General features: G+C 41.7%; 1 protein-coding gene across 8 annotated transcripts in view; it reads left to right on the top strand.

Moving 5' to 3' along the window:
- Nucleotides 1-22868, top strand: part of CHD9 (chromodomain helicase DNA binding protein 9) — a 1629153-nt gene that overhangs the window by 208384 nt on the left and 1397901 nt on the right. For 6 of the 8 annotated variants that reach the window (XM_069216350.1, XM_069216347.1, XM_069216351.1 and 3 more), the window contains exon 5: nucleotides 19960-20297. In XM_069216350.1, coding sequence (XP_069072451.1) covers nucleotides 19960-20297 — 338 coding nt within the window. Of the gene's footprint in view, nucleotides 1-18563; nucleotides 18932-19959; nucleotides 20298-22868 lie in introns of those variants that run through there. The other 2 variants (XM_069216354.1, XM_069216353.1) reach the window with 1 other exon arrangement.

Genomic DNA, 22868 nt, shown 5'->3' with positions numbered 1-22868 from the left:
GGTTGATAGAGTAAATACTCTTTACATTGATAAGGAGTACCTGTTTTACAGCACCACCAATCTGATAGCTAATTGGCAAAAAAAGGAACGGATGTTTTGTGCATTTGAAGGTTTAGGCCCCTGTAAATAACTTGAAATACTTGTTTATGTATAGCACATACAGAACAACTCCAATGCTTTCAGGCGCTATTCAGAAAGGTAAGTCATATGGCTTGCAGCGTATGGGGGCGTTGTTGCAGTGATATCACTGGTTATGGTGTAGCAACCACAGCATTTACCAAATCAGGAGGTGTCGGGGAGTTGTTTAGTTATTTCACCTGCCTTTGACATAGTGAATATAGCATGTTTATGATGAGGCATTTAAGGTGCACTATAGGGTGAGGCGAGCATTGATTCACTTGGGCCTGCGAAAGCAGACTTGAAAGACAGTTGCTTCTTTGATCCCTTCTGAATGACTATGATGAAGTTACCACTATGACTATTTTGTGGGTGGGATGTGTAGAAAGCAAAGTTTACATTCGAGTCTGCAATTGAAAGCGAAACGTTAAGCCAACAAGCGTAAATTGGAAAGCCTCATTAGCATATACAAGTTTATCTTCAAATGTTTCATTACGTACGGCAGTGAATCCATATGTCACTTATTTGGCACAGTTTTGATTTAATGCGCTGAATTGAAAAATATGCAGCTCACCCCTCAGTCTTAGCGTATTTGAGGTGCTTAAAGTGCCATTACTCAGAACGTACGGATGCAAGTGTGTGCACCAAATGTCCAATCCTCCCATTTAACTGCTTATGTGTATAATATCTCTGTATTATGAGAGTTGTATTTTTAGTTTGTCTTAGAATGGACTGATGATGGGGACCCTTATGGGTAGCCCCTGGGAGGGTGTTCCAGTGCTGGCTTGCTGTTCCTTAAGTGTCTTTCATCACTGTTCTTGCATCTGTTTGGAGTACCAGTAAGTTGGTTCCAGAACAGCAGAGTGAATAGGAGGGTAGGTAGGAATTGATTTGGTCTTGGAGGTATTTGGGTACAGATTTTTTTAATCATTGTGCCTAAGGTATAGTTGAATTGTTACAAAGTGTTCTCCAGTATTGGATATTTCAAAGATTCACATTCTTGAATTATTTCCAGTCATCGGGCTGCTAATCCGTGGTAGTTTAAAACAGCATAAACATTGTTAAAATGACAGTAGGCCCAAGAACAGTATTTTTTTAGTTGCACATTTACTTTTTAGAAGCACTCAAACTTTAGCAAACCAGGTAAACACCTCCAGCGCACTGTGCCCCTCCCCTGGAAGCTTCACTAGCTGAGATTCACATCTCAAGTGCCATTTACTATATCAACCAAAATATTGTAATTCTATTTATATAGCTCTTACTACCCCTGACGAGGCGTTAAATCGCTTTTCGGCGAGTAGCACGCTACTCTGGAACCCAAGAGAAATTAGTGGTTGATTAGTATAGGGAACTAGGAGGACAATATTAGTATTACAGGGAGTGCAGAATTATTAGGCAAATGAGTATTTTGACCACATCATCCTCTTTATGCATGTTGTCTTACTCCAAGCTGTATAGGCTCGAAAGCCTACTACCAATTAAGCATATTAGGTGATGTGCATCTCTGTAATGAGAAGGGGTGTGGTCTAATGACATCAACACCCTATATCAGGTGTGCATAATTATTAGGCAACTTCCTTTCCTTTGGCAAAATGGGTCAAAAGAAGGACTCGACAGGCTCAGAAAAGTCAAAAATAGTGAGATATCTTGCAGAGGGATGCAGCGCTCTTAAAATTGCAAAGCTTCTGAAGCGTGATCATCGAACAATCAAGCGTTTCATTCAAAATAGTCAACAGGGTCGCAAGAAGCGTGTGGAAAAATCAAGGCGCAAATTAACTGCCCATGAACTGAGAAAAGTCAAGCGTGCAGCTGCCACGATGCCACTTGCCACCAGTTTGGCCATATTTCAGAGCTGCAACATCACTGGAGTGCCCAAAAGCACAAGGTGTGCAATACTCAGAGACATGGCCAAGGTAAGAAAGGCTGAAAGACGACCACCACTGAACAAGACACACAAGCTGAAACGTCAAGACTGGGCCAAGAAATATCTCAAGACTGATTTTTCTAAGGTTTTATGGACTGATGAAATGAGAGTGAGTCTTGATGGGCCAGATGGATGGGCCCGTGGCTGGATTGGTAAAGGGCAGAGAGCTCCAGTCCGACTCAGACGCCAGCAAGGTGGAGGTGGAGCACAAGATGAGCTTGTGGGGCCTTTTCGGGTTGAGGATGGAGTCAAGCTCAACTCCCAGTCCTACTGCCAGTTCCTGGAAGACACCTTCTTCAAGCAGTGGTACAGGAAGAAGTCTGCATCCTTCAAGAAAAACATGATTTTCATGCAGGACAATGCTCCATCACACGCGTCCAAGTACTCCACAGCGTGGCTGGCAAGAAAGGGTATTAAAGAAGGAAATCTAATGACATGGCCTCCTTGTTCACCTGATCTGAACCCCATTGAGAACCTGTGGTCCATCATCAAATGTGAGATTTACAAGGAGGGAAAACAGTACACCTCTCTGAACAGTGTCTGGGAGGCTGTGGTTGCTGCTGCACGCAATGTTGATGGTGAACAGATCAAAACACTGACAGAATCCATGGATGGCAGGCTTTTGAGTGTCCTTGCAAAGAAAGGTGGCTATATTGGTCACTGATTTGTTTTTGTTTTGTTTTTGAATGTCAGAAATGTATATTTGTGAATGTTGAGATGTTATATTGGTTTCTCTGGTAATAATAAATAATTGAAATGGGTATATATTTTTTTTTGTTAAGTTGCCTAATAATTATGCACAGTAATAGTAACCTGCACACACAGATATCCCCCTAACATAGCTAAAACTGAAAACAAACTAAAAACTACTTCCAAAAATTTCAGCTTTGATATTGATGAGTTTTTTGGGTTCATTGAGAACATGGTTGTTGTTCAATAATAAAATTAATCCTCAAAAATACAACTTGCCTAATAATTCTGCACTCCCTGTATTATAAGTTAGTTTGAGCAGAAGTTGTGTGTTTGTTAGTTGGATTGGCTAGAGTAATGGAGGATAGAGGAAGAAAGAATCCAGAAGTGTTAATTGGGAGTTTGTAGTAATAGGATGAGGCTTGGGATGAGTAAAGGAGAGCTGGAAGAGGGATCAGTCTGTGGAAAGGGGTTAGGGGGATTATAGTAGAAGGAGGGGTTTTGGATGAGTCAAAGGTTAGATAAATGAGGGAGAATTTAGTAGGTTTGTTTGGGAGATCATGATAGTAACTGAGGTTTGGGATGAGCTGGTTGCAGTAGAGGAGGGAAGAGCTTAGGCAGTGTTATTTTGGAGATGAAAGTAGTAGAATGGGTTTAGGATGGGTCAGAGTGGGGATGGAGGATAGATTGATAGAGACAGGGTGATGGAGAGACAGAGTAAAGCTTATGAGAGAGTAACATGTCTATTATTTATTATTTTTTATATATATATAATTTGTATTTAATTTAATTATTTATATTTTGCATTTTATTTATATATTTTTATTTTCTTGATTACAGTAGGACTAGAGTAATAGATATGTAAATACATAGTAAGGGAATATATATGCAAGAAATATAATAGTGGGTATAATAATATGAGACGAAAAGTAGTATTGCATAAACAGACTTTCAAGATTTGTAATATTTTATGTTAATAAGTGTACTTTCCTAACACTCATTTATCTTATCTCAATTTTTCAATATTAAAATGCTTTCTGTTAAATAGTTAAGATAACATTTGCTCGTTGTGATATAAAAAGAAAGCAGGGATTCATAAGTATCTAATATAACAACGTACCAAGGAGCTTGCAATGACCTATGGACATGTTAAGCATAGAATAATATACACATATATGTGTATACACACAAATATATATATCTACACACATGCACGCGCACACACACTTAACTGTGAGTAAATATACATTTGTTAAACAAGCTTAAAGAGTATGTGTATAATTTATTATAAAATAGTAACTATACATATTTATCAACACAGGCATATACAGTCCATTGATGTTTGAATATGGTGGTTATGATGGAAAGAGCGAACTCTTGAGTAGTCTTCTGGAGGCATGATAGTTATCAGTGGATCTTATATTTTTGGGTAATGAATTCGATCGTTTGGCTGCTTGAACAGAGAAGGATGTACCACCTGTTGTATTTTTCTTGTATGGTGGTGTTTTAAGGCGGAATGCCAATCTTGAGCGGAGGTTGCTTTGCTGAATGTATTTGGTTATTTTGTTTCTGATGAAAAGTGGTCCTGTTCCAAGTATAGCTTTATGAGTGATACAAAGCAGCTTTAAGGTGGATCTTCTGGCAACGGGTAACCAGTGTAGTGCTCTCAAGGCAGGGGAGATGTGGGCTTGTGGCTTTACATGTAATAGTAGCCTGGCAGCCGAGTTCTGAAACCGGTGAATTTTTTTTCATAATAGATAGACCCATGGTAAAGGCCATTGGCATAATCCAGTTTGGATAGTACAAGAGAGATAGTAGCCTGCACCTTGTGGAGAAATCCGAGGTGGGGGAAGATGCGTCGCAGAGTCTTCAATGTGATGAAGCTTGATTAGGCTGTTTTGTCCACTTGGGCATTCATTGTGAACTTGGAGTCCATGGTAATTCCAAGGTTTTCAACTTCCTTGGATACTTGAAGAGGTGGTCCCAGATCGTCAGGCCAGGCGCGCAGTGGGTCATAATTTTTCCAGTCGCCATATGTGAGTATTTGTTTTGGAAGCATTCAGTTTTAAGATGGCTCCAAGTCAGCCACTGATCAACAGCTCTGAGGCAACTGAATACTTGTGAGATTTCAATGTCTTTGAGGCATTACAATTTAAGTAGTATTTGTGTGTCATTTGTATAGTTGAAGCATGTGAATTGTAAATCATTGATCAGTTCTGGTAATGACACTATGTAGATGTTGAAAAGCATAGGTGAGACAATTGATCCTTGGGGGACCCCTGCTTTTGTGAGGTAGGATTTGGACGAGAAGGGGTGGGAATAGATAATCTGTTTTGAAGGTAGAATGTAATCCAGTCAAGAGCAGTCCCTTCTATGCCGGCTTTGTGGAGTCTTCGAATTAGGGTGTCATGGTCAACTGTATCAAAAGCAGCTGAGAGGTCCAAGAGAAGTGGTGCAGCAACTCAACTGCGGTCGACTGTGTTTTTAAGATCATCCCAGATTGCTATGAGTCCTGATTCATTTCCTCTTCCTGGGCAGTATCCTGTTTGGTAGTCTGAAAGTATGGAATTTTCTTCAATGAATTGTGACATCTGGGCGAATGCTGCTCTTTCTATCAGTTTGCCCATGAAAGGACCATTTGTGATTGGTCTGTAGTTGGAATCCTGTGGGTCTAGGTTTGTTTTCTTTAATAACAGATGTATTTATGCCTTTTTCAGGTCTTCAGGAAAAGTTCCTGTAGTTAAAGAGATATTGATGAGTCTTTTTACAGGTGTGGCAGCAGAAGTAGATAAAAGAATGTTTTTGAAGATGTCTGGTGAGCAAGGGGCAGAAGGGCAACCGGAAGGCCTGCTTGTTTTGACCAAATCCATAAATTCGCCTTGTGATATTTGTTTGAAGGAGTGCGGAGGCTGGGTTGGTTTACTTTTGGAGGGCATTTTAGTAAACGGGCTGGTGCTGATGGTTTTCTTATGTTTTAAATAGGAGTCCAATGTGTCTACCTTGGTTGTGTAATAAGTTACCAGTTTGGTTGTGAAATCTTGAGTAGTGGGATGACTTCCTTCCATGCATTTAGGGTTTCGAAATTCATTTAGAATATTATAACATTCTCTAGTTGCAGATGTGGCATTTAGAATTCTCTATTAGTAGTACCTTTATTTTTTTTTTGATTGATGATTTGTATATTCTGTTACGTTTGTGTAGTTGAAGTTTGCCTTGAGTGTTTGTTTTGAGTAAGGTCTGTTGCAACCTTCTGATTTATTTTATCTTTTTAAGTTATGCGTTTCTCCAAGATGTTTGTGTTATTTTGTCCTGTTTAGTTTTTCTGAGTGGTTATTAGGATATTGCAAGCTTCCTGGAGCCACTCAAAAAGTTTTGGAACGTAACTAATTGTGTCTAGATCTGTGTTGGCTGTTAGTTTTGTTTCTAAGTCTTCAAAATTGAGTTTGCTCCATGGTCGATAGATGCATGTATGTAAGGTGCTTTGGGGTGTGTTGATTTGTGGTGTTTTATGTTAGAAAGTTATCAAATGGTGGTCTGAACAATGTGATTGGTATGGTGCTTTGAAAGGTAGCTAGTTCAGGCTTTGCAAAAATGACATCTAGGATGTGTCCAGGGATGTGTGCGCGATTGTGTACAATCTGATGTAGGTTCAGTGTGACTAGGCCAGTGGTGATAGCTTTTGGATGGGGCGTATTGGGTTTGTCAAACCAAATCTTTAGGTCCCCAAGAATGCATAGGTTTGAGTATAATGTTATAAGGCTTGAGACTGTATCTAGAAAAGTGCCTGGGAATGTTGAATTGTTAGGTGGAGGTTTGTAAAGGAGGAGAAAGTTACAGGAGGAAGTTTGTGTACGGTTTCATCGGGTGATGAGGGCCTCGCAGTCGTGTATGGAAATGACTGTTTTACTGAGATTTATTGCTTGTTTGAATATAATAGCTAGTCTGCCTCCTCTCTTGCCTGTACGGTTTTGTGTGATGGTTTGATACCCTGGAAGAAAGGCTTCATGCAACACTGCGGCCATTTCATCTCCCAACCATGATTCCGTTACGAATAGTAAGCCAGGTTGTGTGTGTCCGTGAGCAGTTCATAGATGAGTTGCTTGTTTGAGAGTGATTGAGCATTTATGAGCAGGCAGTTTAGAAAATGTGTGTTTGTGGTGTTTTGTTTTGGAGAAGGGTGAGCAGTATATTTTGAGCTTGTAGCAGGTGTGTTATTGTGATAACTGTGTCAAGGTCACAAAAGTCCTGTTTTTCAATATAGTGTTCCTCTTTCAGCATGCTTAGGAGGCAATTTGTTGGGTCTGTGTGTGTTGGTGGGGGACTTAGTGGCTGCGAGTGACATGATGAGTGTAGTTTTTTTTGTAGAGTAGCCTTATTGTGTAATAGACAAGGGGAAGCGAAGGTAAGAGTGGCATGTTTATTTTGTTTGTGTCTGTTTTAGTGTGGAAGGAGTATGGGTTAGGGGTGGTGGAGGAGCTGTGGATAATTTTCTAAGGCTCAAAATTGTGCAATGGATGAGAGGCAGTGAATGAATGTTGCTGTGTTGGGGTGGTTGTAGTAGATGTTTGTGAAGAGTGAGAATTTAGGAGTAAGGATTGGGGAGGATTTGCATTATTTGTTTAGTCATGAGGGTGGGAGAGGGTGTGACAGGAAGTATTATGAAACTGTGTTATTTTGATGGGCTGATGTGTGTGGTCTGTTTTCTTTTTGTGGCATAGTGAGAGGAGATATTGATGTCGTGGTTTTCTGTAAAGGATTTGTATTTGAGTTAGTGCTGGTGAGTGGTATCAGAATATTACAGGGGGTTGTGTTTTGGAAAAGAGTGCATGAGGTGTGTAAGAGGGGATGGATGAGGGTTAGCAGTGTTTGTGTTAGTTTTGGTCACTGGAAGAAGTAATATGTATGGTGGAGTTGAATGTAAGGATTGTATGGTTGTGTGTAATTGGTAAAAAGAGAGAGAGGGTGTTTGTGGATGGTGTTTTGGAAGGCTGGGTTCAGGTATTGTCATGATTAAAGGGGGTCTAGCAGGAGCAAATGGAGGATAGTGCTGTTGGTTTGTATAAACAGGGTGTTTGTATCTGGATGGCTGAAAGCAATGTATAATGTGGTTTTGTGCTGTGTGGGAGATGGCAGGATGTATTAGTGGTAATGGACAGAGTAGTGTTTGTGAAAAATGAAGGTATCTTACTGTTGTAGTTGTGGTAGATATGTGTAGGTGTGGTATGTGGGGTTTTGTGTTGGTTGATGAGACATTGCAATCTGTATGAGGTTGGTTTGTGGTGCATGAGTTGGATGTCTTTGCTGATATTGTGTTTGCATGTTGAAGGATGTGTAGGGGTGAAGGTCCTTTATGGTCAATGGTATATTGGGCAGCATTTCCGGCCCTAGGCCCGGCCAGTCCCGAACAGGCAACTGCCCCCAACCCTGAGCCTAAATAGCCCTATTGGCCAATGGAGCCCTAGCCCTGACCCTAACGAATCAGATTTCGAACCCTAAACCCTATAACCAATGGGAGACCTGGCCCTATTAACCAATCACAACCCTAGTCGTGACAAACAATTGCAACACTAACCCTAAAACCACAAACCAATAGGAGTCCCAACCCTAGTACCAATCACAACACCAACCCTAAAATCACGAACAAATGGGAATTTCAACCCTTGAACCAATTAAAATAGAAGCCCTAAAGCCACGGACCAGTAGGAATCCCAACCCTAGTACCAATCACAACACCAACCCTAAAACCATCAACCAATAGGAATCCCGACCCTAGTACCAATCGCAACAGTAACCCTAAAACCACAGACCAATAGGAATCCCAACCCTAGTACCAATCACAACATTAACCCGAAAACCATGAACCAATAGGAATCTGAACCCTAGTAGCAATCAGAACCCAGACCCTAATCCTTAAACCAGTAGAAATACTAATCCAAGCAACCAATCACAAAAACATATGCAACAACCAATAGAAACTTATGTAAGGGCCAAGTTAACTGAAGCCCAATATAAGACCTCAAATGTGAGATCTGTAAATATTTTATGTTCAAAACACTACGTGGCCTGCCCTGATGTCTGGCTTTTTATTTGTAAGAGAACAGGAAGGATGCCACCACCTCAAGGATGTGGGATGATTCTGTAAGTAGTGCCCCTTCATTAACCTGCAAATAAATGTTAAGGTAAGAAGGTACCTGGAGCTGCCTGAGAAACTCCAAACAAATTACCTCCTAAATATACATAATCTTCTTCAAAAAAGTAGCTGATCTAATTTGTTGCTGCCTCCAACCATCCTTTTCGTTCTTTGCTGAAAGAAATCGTGAAAAGTGCCTGCTTCAGATATGCTTTCATTTCTCCTGCCTAACCAGTCTTTGACAGCAACCTTAACAGTGAAGATGATCAAGTAATTTACTTTTCAGCCATTGATGTCTGCCATCTCTCAGTCGAATAACCTCTTATTGTCGGCAGTCTCGTTGACTGTTTTCTTGTCATTGTTGGTCACCACCAAGGTATTTACAGTCCCCAACCAGTCAGCAGTTACTTTCTTATTACCGCCTGTAGTTTTTGTACTGCTGTTCTTGGATGTGACTTTGGATTTTAGTTAGATCTTCATCCTGCTGTTGCTGGAGGTCCTCTGAGCTTTGTGCAAAACCTCTCTCCCCTGAAAATATTGGATCGTCCACCTACCCATATGTCCAAGACTGCTTACAGTCTGCAGCAGTTGAAGGTTCAACATGTCCCAGAATATTAACATGATTATTAGCAACTTCATTACGTAGATGGCTGCTATGAATAGGCTAGACATCATAGTATCATAGTGGATACTAATCTTACTATTTTCTCATTATGCCGAAGCTGTTTATCTTTCAGTCTGCAGATGGCACAGGTTCCGCTTGATTTGCATGAGACTGATAGCTCTGGTGCAGCCTCAGTGGTATCCCTCACACTACTGCAGCTGTCTCTAGATTCTTCACCACCTATCCCTCAATTGCCTGCAACAGTGCCTACACCCCAACAGGTGCATAGTCCGCCAATGCCTGAGAATGTGGATGACCACAGATTAGAGGAATATGAGAATGAAGTCCGGAACACAAACATGACCAAAGAAGAAAGAACTGGATCTGAATGCCAGTGATGATAGCAACACTCAGCATTAGGCAGCCATGACGATTCTCTCATGCCAGATATTGGGCACGAAACGTAATCTAAAGTGGAATCTTAACCAAACAAGTTTTCTGTTTCATGCCGTACTGGAAAGGATGGCAAAGAAATTTGGCATCCCATGACAATGGCACAGGAGTACTGTTTCTAGTATGACTTTAAAGAACGAGAAAGTCCATTAAGTTAATTTCTTACTTTGGACTATGTATAGCAAGAAGGAATTAAACTGACGAAGACATTGGCCACAGGACCTGCTCTAGTTCCATGTCAAGAAAAGTGCTCCGGGCTATGCACAATCATGTCTTACATGGTTTACCCTTGCCTGGAATTGATGTGGCAGCTGAACACATTGTGTAATCTATTCATGCCTACCTCGCTGTCCACTAGAGGGGCAAGTGTATTTGTGCAATATGCAAGAGAGTGAGTTCTCTATTAAAGTGCCAAGCGCTTTTTCTGTTCTAGGCCATTGACTGACAAATGTGAATTGTGATTGCCAGGTACCTTTAGCTCAAATCAGACAAAAAAAGGTGGTGAAAGCAATCCTGTAAGAAGAGGCCAACGTGTCACCTGCTACTATGAATGTTTACAAAATGTGCTTCCATCAGTTTGCACATTCTTTTGAGTGGATGTGCATGGAGAAATCGCAACATCTCTTGATAATCAAGTGCTATTTGGCAAACCTATGGGTGAAGCTCTTCCAGGCATAAAAGCGCACACTGAAAATAGTACGCTTTCTAGGAGCATTCCAATTTAAAAAACAACATAGATTTCATAGCTCATGAAGGTCCCGGAACGCCAGAGGAGGATCCTCGTTGAACAGATCGCAGCAAGGAAGTATCATCATTATTGCCAATCTTACCACATCCAAGTAAATTACAGAGACCAGAGGCATACCTACTAAAACCTTTGCAGGAAGAAACAAAATAACGCTCTGAACAAGACCATATACTCTAGTGCTGAGCACTAGCCTAACCTTTGTAGCACCGTACTTCGAAACTGCTCAAGGAGCAAGCTTTCTTGCCCTTAGAATCAGCTGCAAATCAATTTTAGATATATAACACAAGTCTTTATTAGGACAGATGTCTTTCTGCATCCCACTGGTCCATTATTTTAAGTTTTGCTTGTACCTCATCCAGCAGGAGCTTTATCATCAATGGCAATAGACTGAAGCTACCTGGCAGTCAGAGGACCAAGTGAATGTTATTTGCAGGCCTTTTGTTACAGCATCCACAACATCAAATTATAATGATTAAAGACTTGTCAGTGACCTTATGGAAAGCCTACACAAAGGTCCTGATGATGAACGACAAGTGATTGGATGCTGAGAAGAGTCTCCATATTAATTTTTGAGAGCTGGTTGGTATTCGTTTGGGTGTACAGGCTTTTCTTCCAAGCCCATGCAACACAGTATTGGTTCGGAACTGTATAAAATCCAACTCCTCCCAGTTTGTGGATGCAAGTTGGAGGTGTTTGAGAATGTCTTCCGAGGCCTACACTCCTTGAACTGAGGGAGCATATCTACCTTTGAAAGTAAGGCAGCCATGCTGGGGGATACTGCCCAAGTTCTCCAAAGTAATAAGCCAAACAAATGTCCAGTGGGATCCATTCAGGACACTTCTGCTTTTGCTTTGAAAGTGTGAAAACTCAATTTGCAACTTGTTTCATAACCAGTGTTGTTAAAAAAGGGTACAGGACACCAGGACAAGGTCTCTTGTATGATTGTTTTCACATCTTTAGTATATTAACAATATACATTTCATTATATATCCGAATTAGTGCAGTTGACACAGTGCACAGACGGTGAACAACACAGAACAAGACAATGAACAAATCCCAAAGTTGCATAGGATTTCATATCAAACAAACATGAGCAGAGCTTCTGTCTGTTATAAATGGATTCACCTATTGAAAAACAACCTATTTTGAAAGCAACTTAGGGAAGGGATGTCAGCAATTCGACCCGTAGTTCGTCTTCGGGTCTCATCAGAACAAAAGTTGTCTGACCTAAAGCTCCCTAGAAACCATGGAATCTTTGGACCTTCAAAAAGGCACCCTGTAAGCAATATATATAAGTATACTTCAAGACAGAATCTTCAGTGTGTACAGGGCCGCTCTCTTAGTTGGACAGTTCCGGTAGGGTAAGCAAATTATTCAGAAGTACACCTTATATATTGTGAGGAATAAGTGGTCACACCTACACATGAGTGCTCCTAGACAAAGCCAACAATAGGAAAAGAACACCTTTGCAAAAATTTAAAGGTGTTCTTTTCCTTTTAGTCATGTTTAGAAAACATGAAAATCCCTATAGGCGTTTTATGGGGAAAAAGTGTTTTGGGAACCTCCCCTTTTTTTTTTCTCAGCTCCTGCTTCATGAATCGCCCTGAAACTTTCCAGAGAGCAGCTGAACGAACTAGCATACTAATTTTAAAAATGTTGTTAACATCTGTCAAATTGTGCCAAAGTTTTTATCAAAAAAGCCCCTGGGTACCACCACCATCCTGGACTGTTTTTGGCCCCATGGCTGGGACCAGCCCGTAAACTTTAAAAGTAGGGGGCTGAATGGCCCCCCTCTGTGAGGGATTATTGGCCCTGAGGACTGACACTGCCCTCCCCTCCCCCTTCCCTCCAAAGAAGTGAGAGCAAACAGTAACTGTGCTCTCAGCTCGCGGGAGCGTATAAAATGCTCCTGCCTGCTGGTAGCAGACTTTTCATCTGTTTTCCGTAGACTTTTTTTTTTTTTAGCGCCAACACTTCATGTCTAGTCTATACCGAGTGCAAAAGTCTCCCTGCTGTGTCACCTTTAGGATATATCTTGTGGAGTTTTTTAGTCACGTGATCCGAGTTGGTCTATCTTCAAAGCAGATAATTGGTGATTTTGTTCTTCTCTTACCACATCTCTGGTGTTCTGATGGCATTCTTAAGTTATATCAATTTTCTGTGTAAGGTGTCGGACCACTTTGCAAGTCTTAATATGAGCCCCCTTATGACCACTTTGAAGGCTTCCCACAATGTGTTGTATGTAAGCAACTTACTATAGCATCTCTAATTGTGCTGCGGAATACTGCATCTTCAAGTGTCATAGTTTGCAGTTGCCAGGTGTGGATCGGAGTTAGCGAAGCTCCTCAACTAATCCTCAACAGTAACTGAATATGGTATGACAGTGTCTTATCTGAGCGTGTGTAGTTTGACAGTGGTGAGTAGTAAGAGTATTTGCTGCATGTTTCGGCAGCAGGTCTGTCCATACATCTGTCATCTGCCAGTACGTAAGCCGATCTTGCGTTGCCACAGGGTGTTTTGCACTGGCTGTTGAAAGGGGGTAGTGGGTATGACATTCCCCCTAGTTGCATATCAATGCAATTGAAGTTCCTGCTTCAGATGGTATTCAGGCCTTTAAGGTTTAATATGAGTTGCACAGATTTTTGCAACATTTACCCCATTTGCAGATTGGTGGAGTATATATTCCCCAGTAGTTTTGAAATGTCATCCACTGTGCCTTTCATTAGTTAGCAACAGCCTTCTTTGTCAGTTATTGCCTTGTCTGCCATTGTGACCCTGTGTCTCATCAAACATCTTGCTTGCTTATGTGTAGTAGCCTGTGGCATATATACTCTCTCCACCTATGTTACAACTTCACTATCTTGCTTCATGTGCCATGGGTGAAGTTCCTGTAGTAGTGCTAAGTCGGGTGCCTCCCTGCATTTCTTTTTAAATAGGATTGTATTGTGAAGTATTTTAAGCAGATTCCAGCCCTCCATGTCAGCAGTGTGTACTATATAGGTCATATCTTTCATAGCCTTTTGATGTATAACTATGACCACACTTTGGTGTTGTGGTCCCGCTCACAGCACTGCTGACTGTCACTTGGTACATTAGTGTGTGCATACCTTCTCCAGTGGACCGCCCTCCTACTTATCCCTCTACAATCTGTGAAAAATCTCTCTCATAGGCATTGTGAACAACTTATGTGTTATTTTATTCATAGTTTGTGCTCTCAGCGAGAACTTCCTTCCCATGGCTGTGCTTGGAAGTTACAAAGTCCACCCAAACTAGAACTGTGTAGGAACAAAATTGTCAGCCTATTCCACTCCCATGGTCAGGTTGTGATCAGATGTTGAGAAGATCAGGTGTGTTGCAGTTAATTGTTTTCTAGCTCAAAAGAGAGACGTCCACTCAGTAGACTACTCACTTAGAAGTGCTCAATGTTGATCTGGTATGCATGACTATATGCCATAAGGCGATCAACAAGTGAGTAGGGCTTATTTGGCCTAACAGTAAGGAAAATATGATTGTATTGAATGTTTTATGGTATTGTAATGCTTTCTGTTGTATGGTAATTGTAATTATTTTAATTAATTGCGCTACAAAATATAAAGTAAAAAAAAAAAAGTGCTGAGTAGATGAGACCGTGTGTATGGTAAGATTTAACTCTCCACTGTCTGCACTTCGCCGGGTGGGGCTGAATCCCCAGTTGCTGACACGGTCTTTTAACATCTGATATGGCCTTGGTTTGGCATATCACCTATTTTGCCTTCTCGGTCTCAAGTGCTGTCTTCAGGGCTGTAAGTGGGACTGGTCTTCCCAGGTCTGAGCACTGGCAGTAATTAAAAGGGATGACAGAAACGGCTCCCTTTTGGGCTCTTTATGTCTTTCATATCAGCACCACTAAGTCCGATAGAGAGATGAGTAATGATTGATATATATATATATATATATATATATATATATATATATATATATATATATGTAATTATTTCTTCTCCTGCTTTCTGCAGCAGGGCTGTGGCCCTAGTCTTAAAGGGAAAGAACTAAATATGAAACTGAATATTTCTCAAATGGAAGAAGGAGTGAACCTCTGACCGGATTATATGTCCGCTTTGTGTTCATTTGCTGGCCTGGGCCCTGGTGTGCCTTTGCTCTTTCCAGTGCCTCGGGCAGCATGCAGACTTAAACAGTTTATGTAGTACAGAATCACTTAATTTAGGCCCTGCCCTTTATTATTTAGGCTGCACTACTTGTAAAGGACTCCTGGTCACACTGCTTTGACCACACTCCCTTTAGAGACCCTCCAGGTTTTTTTTTAATGCCCACTTAAATCCCTGGCTCTGTCTTCCACATAGTCATGGCCCTCAGGGAAGTACCTTCATGGTCTCACCTTTCCATCCAATCCAAAGCATTAGTGATTTCCGTAAAGAAGTGTGCCGTCCTGTCCCCTATCACATTTAGCTTTGCCAGCATCAGAGCATATGTGTGATCAGGTTCACAGTTTCATTTTCACCTCAAGGAAGGAGTGCCTTGTATCATTTTCACCTTAAGGAAGGAGTGCCTTTGTTGTGCTGTTAAGCCTGAGAAGAGTGATAGCTTGATAGGATGATTATATGATTTACTAGGGGATGTGTTTCGTACTATAATCTCTTTACATAGTTCAGCATCTTGGCTATTATCGGTTGATGTGGGGCTCCCGCAGGCAGGTGGCCCACCTGGGGCTGTTTGGGCTCTTTCTGTTGAGAAAAATGTATTTTGTTGGTGCCCGGCATATTTCCACTTAAAGCTCAGTCTTTGTGCCTTCACCTCTCTATAGCAGTCACACCATAATGTTAATCCTATGGAATCGGTTTTCTGCCTCTTGTGCTCTAAATTCCAGGTGTATCCTTTCATGAAATTTGGCTACTTAATTGGTGCAGTTCTGTGACACCAGGGGTTAAATCAGCTGTTGTTTCCATGGTGTCAACCAATGCCATTAATTTACAGTGGTCTGCCTGTAGAAGATTTACATCTACCTTATGGTATTAATCTTCACCTCAAGGTCCCTGAGGGACTCCGGTATTGGGAGCAAAACGTGGTCTGGGTGGTTGTCCTGGTTAGTTTCAGCTGCTGGTTGAGTCAGCCTCATTTGATCTCTCTATGGGTGCTGTCTTGATCTGCACTTGTGGCCTGTTCACTTTACTGTGATCCACGCAGCGATCAGCATCAACGCCACCTGGGGGGAGTAGTTTCTCTTTGTGCAGCGACACCCAGCCTGTCTTCTCTCACTGCTGAAATATGTTACAGGCACAGCATATCAAATCTTAATTTAATTCTCTTCAAAGGGCTATGTGGTTTATAGAGAGCACAGTTGCCTGTTTCTAACTTTGCCAGTGTCTATTCCATGCGCCTCCACCACTCTGTAGAACTGCTTCTTCTCCAGCACTGGCCTCATCCATCTGGTCCACCTGACTTTTGGTCTTCCTAGGTCTAGGACAGCAAAGATCTCTTTGTCTCTAGCCTGCCTTTGGGCCGCCCAGTGCACTGCAGTGTCTCCATCCTTGTAGTCTCTGCATCAGAGAACGCCAACTGTGACAGCCATCTTCTCCTGTGGAGACTCATCATGACCCAAGTCAGTGTTGCCATACTCTGAAGATGCTGAGGAAGATCTTCAAATGGCTCCCAAACAATACCCTAGTCACCAGCAAGTTGGACAGAGGAAACAACCTTTATGCAGGGATCACCAAGCAACTCACTAGAAGACTACAAACCATCGAGAACTTGGAAGCCAGTCTTGTCTTTTCAACCAAGCACACAAAACTCGCATCACGTCATCTCAGAGAACTCCACTGGTTCCTGATACATAAGCAAGCTAATTTCAAGCTGCACGCACACACACACACTGTCTCTCTCTCTCTCTCTCTCTACACTACACTCTCTCTACACGTCAATACACAACTAAGATTTGAACAGTTCCTTTTTCCACCAACACTCCAGACACCTCTGCTCTGCAAGACTCCTACTTACACCATCCTAGTCATGCACAGAACCAGATCAGGAGGACAGGCATTTTCTTACAATGCTCCTAAAGCGTGGAACAGCCTTCCATTTCACATCAAAACCTCTTTCTCTCTTCTTGAATTCTGCAAGCAGCTGAAGACCTGGCTTTTCAATTAACCAACCCACCCTGAACAGGGCTAAAGAGACACTTGCTCAGAGCTAGGATACACTAGCGGGTGATTGTGCGCTTTAAAAATACACATAACATCCTGCATTGTCCTTCGTGCATCAGTTGTGTGCAGCCACCCTCAGGAAGGAAGGTGTTGGGGGCACATCTTTGGCCACGCTCAGCTGCTCACAGCTTCCAGCAAGTGGTGGGCATTTGTGGCTGGCAGGGTCACTCAGCTCACCTCCCGCATCCTAATCACCACTGCGTCATTGTAAAGTTCCTGTTGAGTAACATTTTGTGTGTTGGTGAGGCCGTTTTCTTCCAAATCATCTAAGCCGATTTCTTGGGTGTTCCATGTACTTGTGATATCCGCACTGCCTCATTCAGGGCACCAAGGTACCGACAGTGTCCTGCCGTTTTAGTTTTATTGAGACTGTCAAAGCTTTAGCTGGATCAAAGCTAATTCCGTGGATAAGAGCCTGGCCGTTGCTGGAATCCTGGTGTCTGATGCATCCCGCTTGATAGCAGCATCTTTTAGAGCACCGTTCCTGCCTGGATTTCAAGCGGCAGGATTTTTACCAAGTTTGGAAGGGACTTTATGAAATGATGAAAGGTTTACGTGCTGGAAGGACTGTAGTTAGCGTACCAACCGTTTTACGGTTAACTGGGAAGCAGTATGACACCTTACCGTTGAACAAAGTGCGTCTTGACTCTTTGTCCACACCTCATGAAGTAAATAAGGACAGTATTGACTGCAGGGCCGGCATGGCGAAACCCATTCCATATCAGCCTGCACATTTGCTTTAAGCGCAGCTGCCTGCGATGTTTGTCCTTTAGTCACATTTTTGACATCTCTCAACACTACGTATTTTTTCTCCACTGCACACATTTTGTTGTACAGTCGGGCTCCATGCCTCAAGTATAGCAACTAGTGTAGTCAATGAATCTGTTGTGGTCTTTGTTGTAATGCGTATATTTTCACATTAGCAGTCTACATTGTTTTCTAATTTAACGACTCATAGCTTGTGTTCTGTGGCTTTTGCAGAGAATCAGGTTGAACCTTTATTTCACCCTTAAGATTATGCTGGTATCGTGCAAGCCCTTCTGTTGCAAACCCCCTCTCCCACCTCCGGCACCATTATCCGTACTCCAAGCTCCGTTGTAGCTGCTTTATGTCCTGTCCTTCTCTGTCATTAGCATATTTTGCTGTCTTTATACTGAGGCGCCTTATTTTACTGAATAAGGCATATAAACTGGCCTCTCATAAGTTATTTCTGCATAACAAATAGATTCTTCGTCGGAGGGAGTGACTAGAGTATTATCACTTTCGCAGCACAAATGAATCCCTGATTGTTTCAGAAACCACACCGTTGGGCTACCTTGCTTGTCTATTTGCATTACTGGGATATTCTCCCTCTCATAGGAAAGACCTGATGGCCTTTAAATGCAGGTACAACATAATTAAAACAAACCGTTCATGTGCCGAATCATCGCGATTTTCTTGCTGAGACTTAGACATTTTCTTTGACCTTGGGACTGGCATCAGATGATCAGCAATAGTAAGCCCACTATCAATTTTAATTCAGGTGTTTCTTAAACCCGCGTTTCCCTTTAGGAGTTGGCGTTTCTGTAAACTGAGATGGAGGAGTATAAGAGTTAACCGCACGCATCGGAAGAAGCGGTCCAGCGGGGGTTAAATTGCAAAGTGTAATGGAATAATAACGGGTAGCACCATCTGCTGGCTTACATCCGCAGAAAGACTGTGTTTTAACGGCATCTCTAATATTCATGTTGATGCATTTTGATGCTTTGTGCGTTCATTTTGCCTTGTTGGAATCTGCTATTTGCTTACAAGCGGTTGTGGAAAATCTGCTCTTCAGGGAAGATTGCCTTCTTTTTTCCCGTTTGCTTGAATTGGACGCACTGTGGACCCTGCTTCTCAAAGGAGAGGATATGTTTAATCACAATGTGTATTGGTGGAGGGCTGCGCAAATCTCGGCAGCCGAGCTGTTTAGCAGCAATCATTTTTCAATGTTTTTCTACTGAGCTTTGCTTGATGTGGGGAAAAAGCAAGGGTATCACGCGACTGCCTGATGCCAACCATGTCTTCAGTGAAGAGGCCAAGAGGAAGGGTAAGTGAAAGCCTGAATGAGGGGAAGGAGGAGGGGTTCACTTGGGCTAAAAGGCTAATGGGATTGAATAACCTTCCTTATTACTGGCTGCTGCGACGGGAGTCGCATTGCATCGCCATCTTGAGCTTGTTGCTGTTTTCTGAAGCAGTGGTTGTTTGTTATAGCCCGCGGGCCCAAGGTGGCATTCAACTGCGAGTTCTCGAGCCCTGCCTCTCCTACTGCTGCATCACAGCTTGGAAACCTTGGACTAGCCGCTTATAGAACATGTACCCAATGAAGTGCGCTGGATTTGGTTTCAAAATGTACATGGCTATTCCCAGTGGCTTTTCAATGCTCGGCAGTCTTAAGCACATTCATGGGTGAGAAAACGACAATTTTGTGATGTGCTCTTACATTTTCTGATGCAGGTATTTCGGTGTGTGAGGTTCCTGCCTTTCTAAATCTTAATGTTAATTGCTGCATTTGCTAGGATGTTTGAACGATTAGCAATTAGATTTTTGATTATGCATTTTTTTTAACTATATAAATGTGTGAAGTGTTATAAGTAAAATGTAAGGGAAAGATCATTTGGAATATTTTTAATAAACATGTTCTGCATCGTTTACTTACATGCTAGTGCATAGTATTTATTCAGCAAACACAAATATTGATTGACGCAGCTTCGGGGTTTTCCATGCTTAAGAAAATAATGTTTTGATGGACTAAGAATGGTGTGGTGATAGAAGGTAACTACAGTGAAGTATCAATCTTAAACTGTAATTGCGTTGTATGTGATGATATTTAGGAAGTGTACTTACTGATAACAAGGTGAGTAGCAAGGAATTCTCAGAAAATCACTGAAAGCTTATATAATAATTTTGTGGCGGTAAATCGGTTTTAAAGCAGGAATCGTGTATCCGTGATATATTTCACACCCATGCACCCCAGTAAAGTAATATCACCACTCTGCTTTGAGTTAAAGAAATTGTGAGGTATTCAGAAGAACCATTAATGCCTAGTTAGTAATGTGTGCTTCGGTTTCTTTGCAGCCTCCTTCCATCAAGAAGACTGATGGTTCAGGGACATATTCCAAGCTGCAGAATACCCAGGTGAAAGTAACTTCGGAGAGGAGGCAGAAAAAAAAGGTGGACACAGAGAGCAAGCAAGAGAAGGCCAACCGTATCATATCGGAGGCAATAGCCAAGGCCAAGGAGCGAGGGGAGCGTAACATTCCACGGGTCATGAGCCCCGAAAATTTCCCTAGTGCTTCTGTTGAAAGAAGAACAGAGAAGAGGGGACGGAAGATGAAATCCAAGCCGAAGGACAAGGAGTGCAAAAAAAACAAAACTGGTCTGTCTTCAAAGCAGAAGGAGAAGACAAAAATTGGGTGAGTTCTTTAGACTTTTGCGCCACTGAAGATGTCGGCCTAAAAGTATAGCGCTTTCAGAGGTTAGATGGGCTGCTGTACAAGAGTTTTAGTTTCGACGTCCGGTCCAAACTGCATTACCCGTTTGAAAATGTAGTGCAAATGCCTTCTAGTCTGTGCAATTCAAGCAGTACTTCTAAAGGCCCCACAATATGTGTGATAGTGTTAAGACTTCTATCTAATAGTAACTTTGATCTATATCTAGCTAACACGTATCAATCTGTTACATGTTTACTTAATGGATCTTTTACCTGTGCCTACAGTAAAAAGTTAGAAAGCCGGTGAATTGAGCCATCTAAAATGCAAGTAATTTGACCGTTCACTTTAATAACATTTTGGTCAGGGACACCTTTGTTTTTATACATTTATTTCACCGCCTTCGTTTGTACCTTGAGTGCATGTCTCATTTATTTATGTGTTTGAGATTTGGTATATCTGTTAGCTGGATGCTTGTTAGAAAAATGTAGCTTAAAGGCAGCATCATTTTCATTGCCACTTGTCTTTGGGGTAGACGTTAGCAAGTTTTAGGAATTGACTAGCACAAAATGTGTCTGCTGAAAATATTACCGATGTGCATGGTTAGTTTTTGGAGCGGTTCCAGAGTATATACCAAATGGTTTCTCTTTGTGCAGCAGAATTGAGAGACTAGTCATGCTTTTTTGAGCAACAGGTTTTGTACCTTCCTCTACTGCACCAAGCAAGTAGCTCGTCAGTGATGCACATTACGTTGTGAGAATACTATGTACTTTTCACATTGACACACCTCCTCCTGTCCAGGATATACATTTCACCACAAGCAATATGTAGCCTATGCATGACGTCATATTGTATGCATTTTTAAAGCACACTATCACCTATGAGGGTATTTTGATGTTTAGCAGGTGTCTGCCTAGCCTTGCCTACGGTAGGCTCATTAATTGAAAAGCCAGGTCTTTCAGCTTCTTGCGGAATTCAAAATGAGAGCAGGAGGCTTTGATGTGAAGTGGGAGGTCAATCCACGCTTTAGGAGTGATGTAAGCAAATTCCTGACCTCCTAATCTGGCATTGGATAGGCGTGTTGTGTGTGCCAGTAGGAGTCCTGTTTGTTAGACATGAAACCTATTTGATATGTAGTACCATGTTGCTTTGTCAAGAAGCATTCAAAGTGCACAACAGCATAGACAGATTTCAGGATAGTAATCTACAGTGGGTTAATAATCCTTAGCATAGTTTTTTCAATTCTCCCCCAGCAAAATCATTTGCAGCTACTTGGTGCTTTCTCGTTGATGTGGCATCTCCACCAAACTGGCAGAATGGTGACTATACTGAAGTATTGTAAATAATACTCTGGGCACACAAGACTTCTTCAAGCAGGATTAATTCGAATGCAGAGTAGTACAAGAGAAGGTGCCTGCTCCAAGGTTGATGTCCCACTAGGAGATAGCTGGTGTTGACTGATTTTCTGGAAACGGTCTGCAAGCCTCAAGTGACACAAGTACAACCTTTATTGAGCTAAGTTTACTCTAGTTCAACTTAGAATGAACACTCTGCGTAACTAAGTCACGCTCCACATAAAAACACATGCCTAATGTTGTCACAAGGTTTTTAATTTCAAAATAAGATATAATTAACATTCAGGTAGTCAGAAATCATGAGACATAAAATAGGACTAACCAATAATAATTGAATTGGCACTCAATGTACTATCCAGAGCATTTGGGTTATCAAGAGTGCAAAAGTAAATACATCTTGCATTTATAAACGTGCAAGGTTTAAGAATTGGACGGACATTTAATGCTTACATTCTCATTTGTAAATAACTTTGAAGTTAGTTTTGTTGGGCTAAAAACAGACTTGCATTGCATATTAAAATGTACGTTGCGGTTGACCTTGTAAATTTGCATGACGTTACCACTTGGGTGGCCTCTCATCTAAACAAGTATTAATTAGTACTAGTGTACACTGATGCATATTATTTATTGTAGTAACTTTGGAACAGTGTTGTTGCATGTCTGGACACTTACATATGTTTTAAGGAAGCACTGTTTTTTGGACAGTGTCAACAAGTCATTCTTATGTAAAATGGCGTGATCGCATCTTGGATGTTGCTGTAAAATGAGACTTTGGTGGTGCTTTACTGCACTTAACTGTGTGTGTTTTTGTGGGTGCTACTGTCAGATACGTGAGTTGGCATTTGTACTTCGACAGAGAGCGCTCCTTTATCGCTGGGATTAAGCCAATCACACCAAGGCTCACCTGTCCCCCTCCGCCGCCCTGTCACTCCAAAAGGTAGGTCGGTGGGGCAGTGTGTGAACTTAGCTGGAAGAAGAGACTTTGGGGTTACTGTGCTGTAACTCCACCATCTAGCTTTTTTTGGCTGCCCTGTCCTATTTATTGTGGTCAATCAGTTGAGTAGCCTCCTAAGATTGAACCTGACAGAGCACCTTGGCATAAATCTGTCTTTGTGTATGGGGAGTGTATAATCCATTGTAGTCTGCCTGACAATATTGTAGCCAATACTTTTATTTACATGTTTAATGAGATTGACCGGCA

Source organism: Pleurodeles waltl, chromosome 12 (assembly GCF_031143425.1).
Source record: "Pleurodeles waltl isolate 20211129_DDA chromosome 12, aPleWal1.hap1.20221129, whole genome shotgun sequence".
Lineage (NCBI taxonomy): Eukaryota > Metazoa > Chordata > Amphibia > Caudata > Salamandridae > Pleurodeles > Pleurodeles waltl.
The sequence above is the reverse complement of the archived record's forward strand: the minus strand, read 5'-3'. Positions and strand labels throughout refer to the sequence as shown.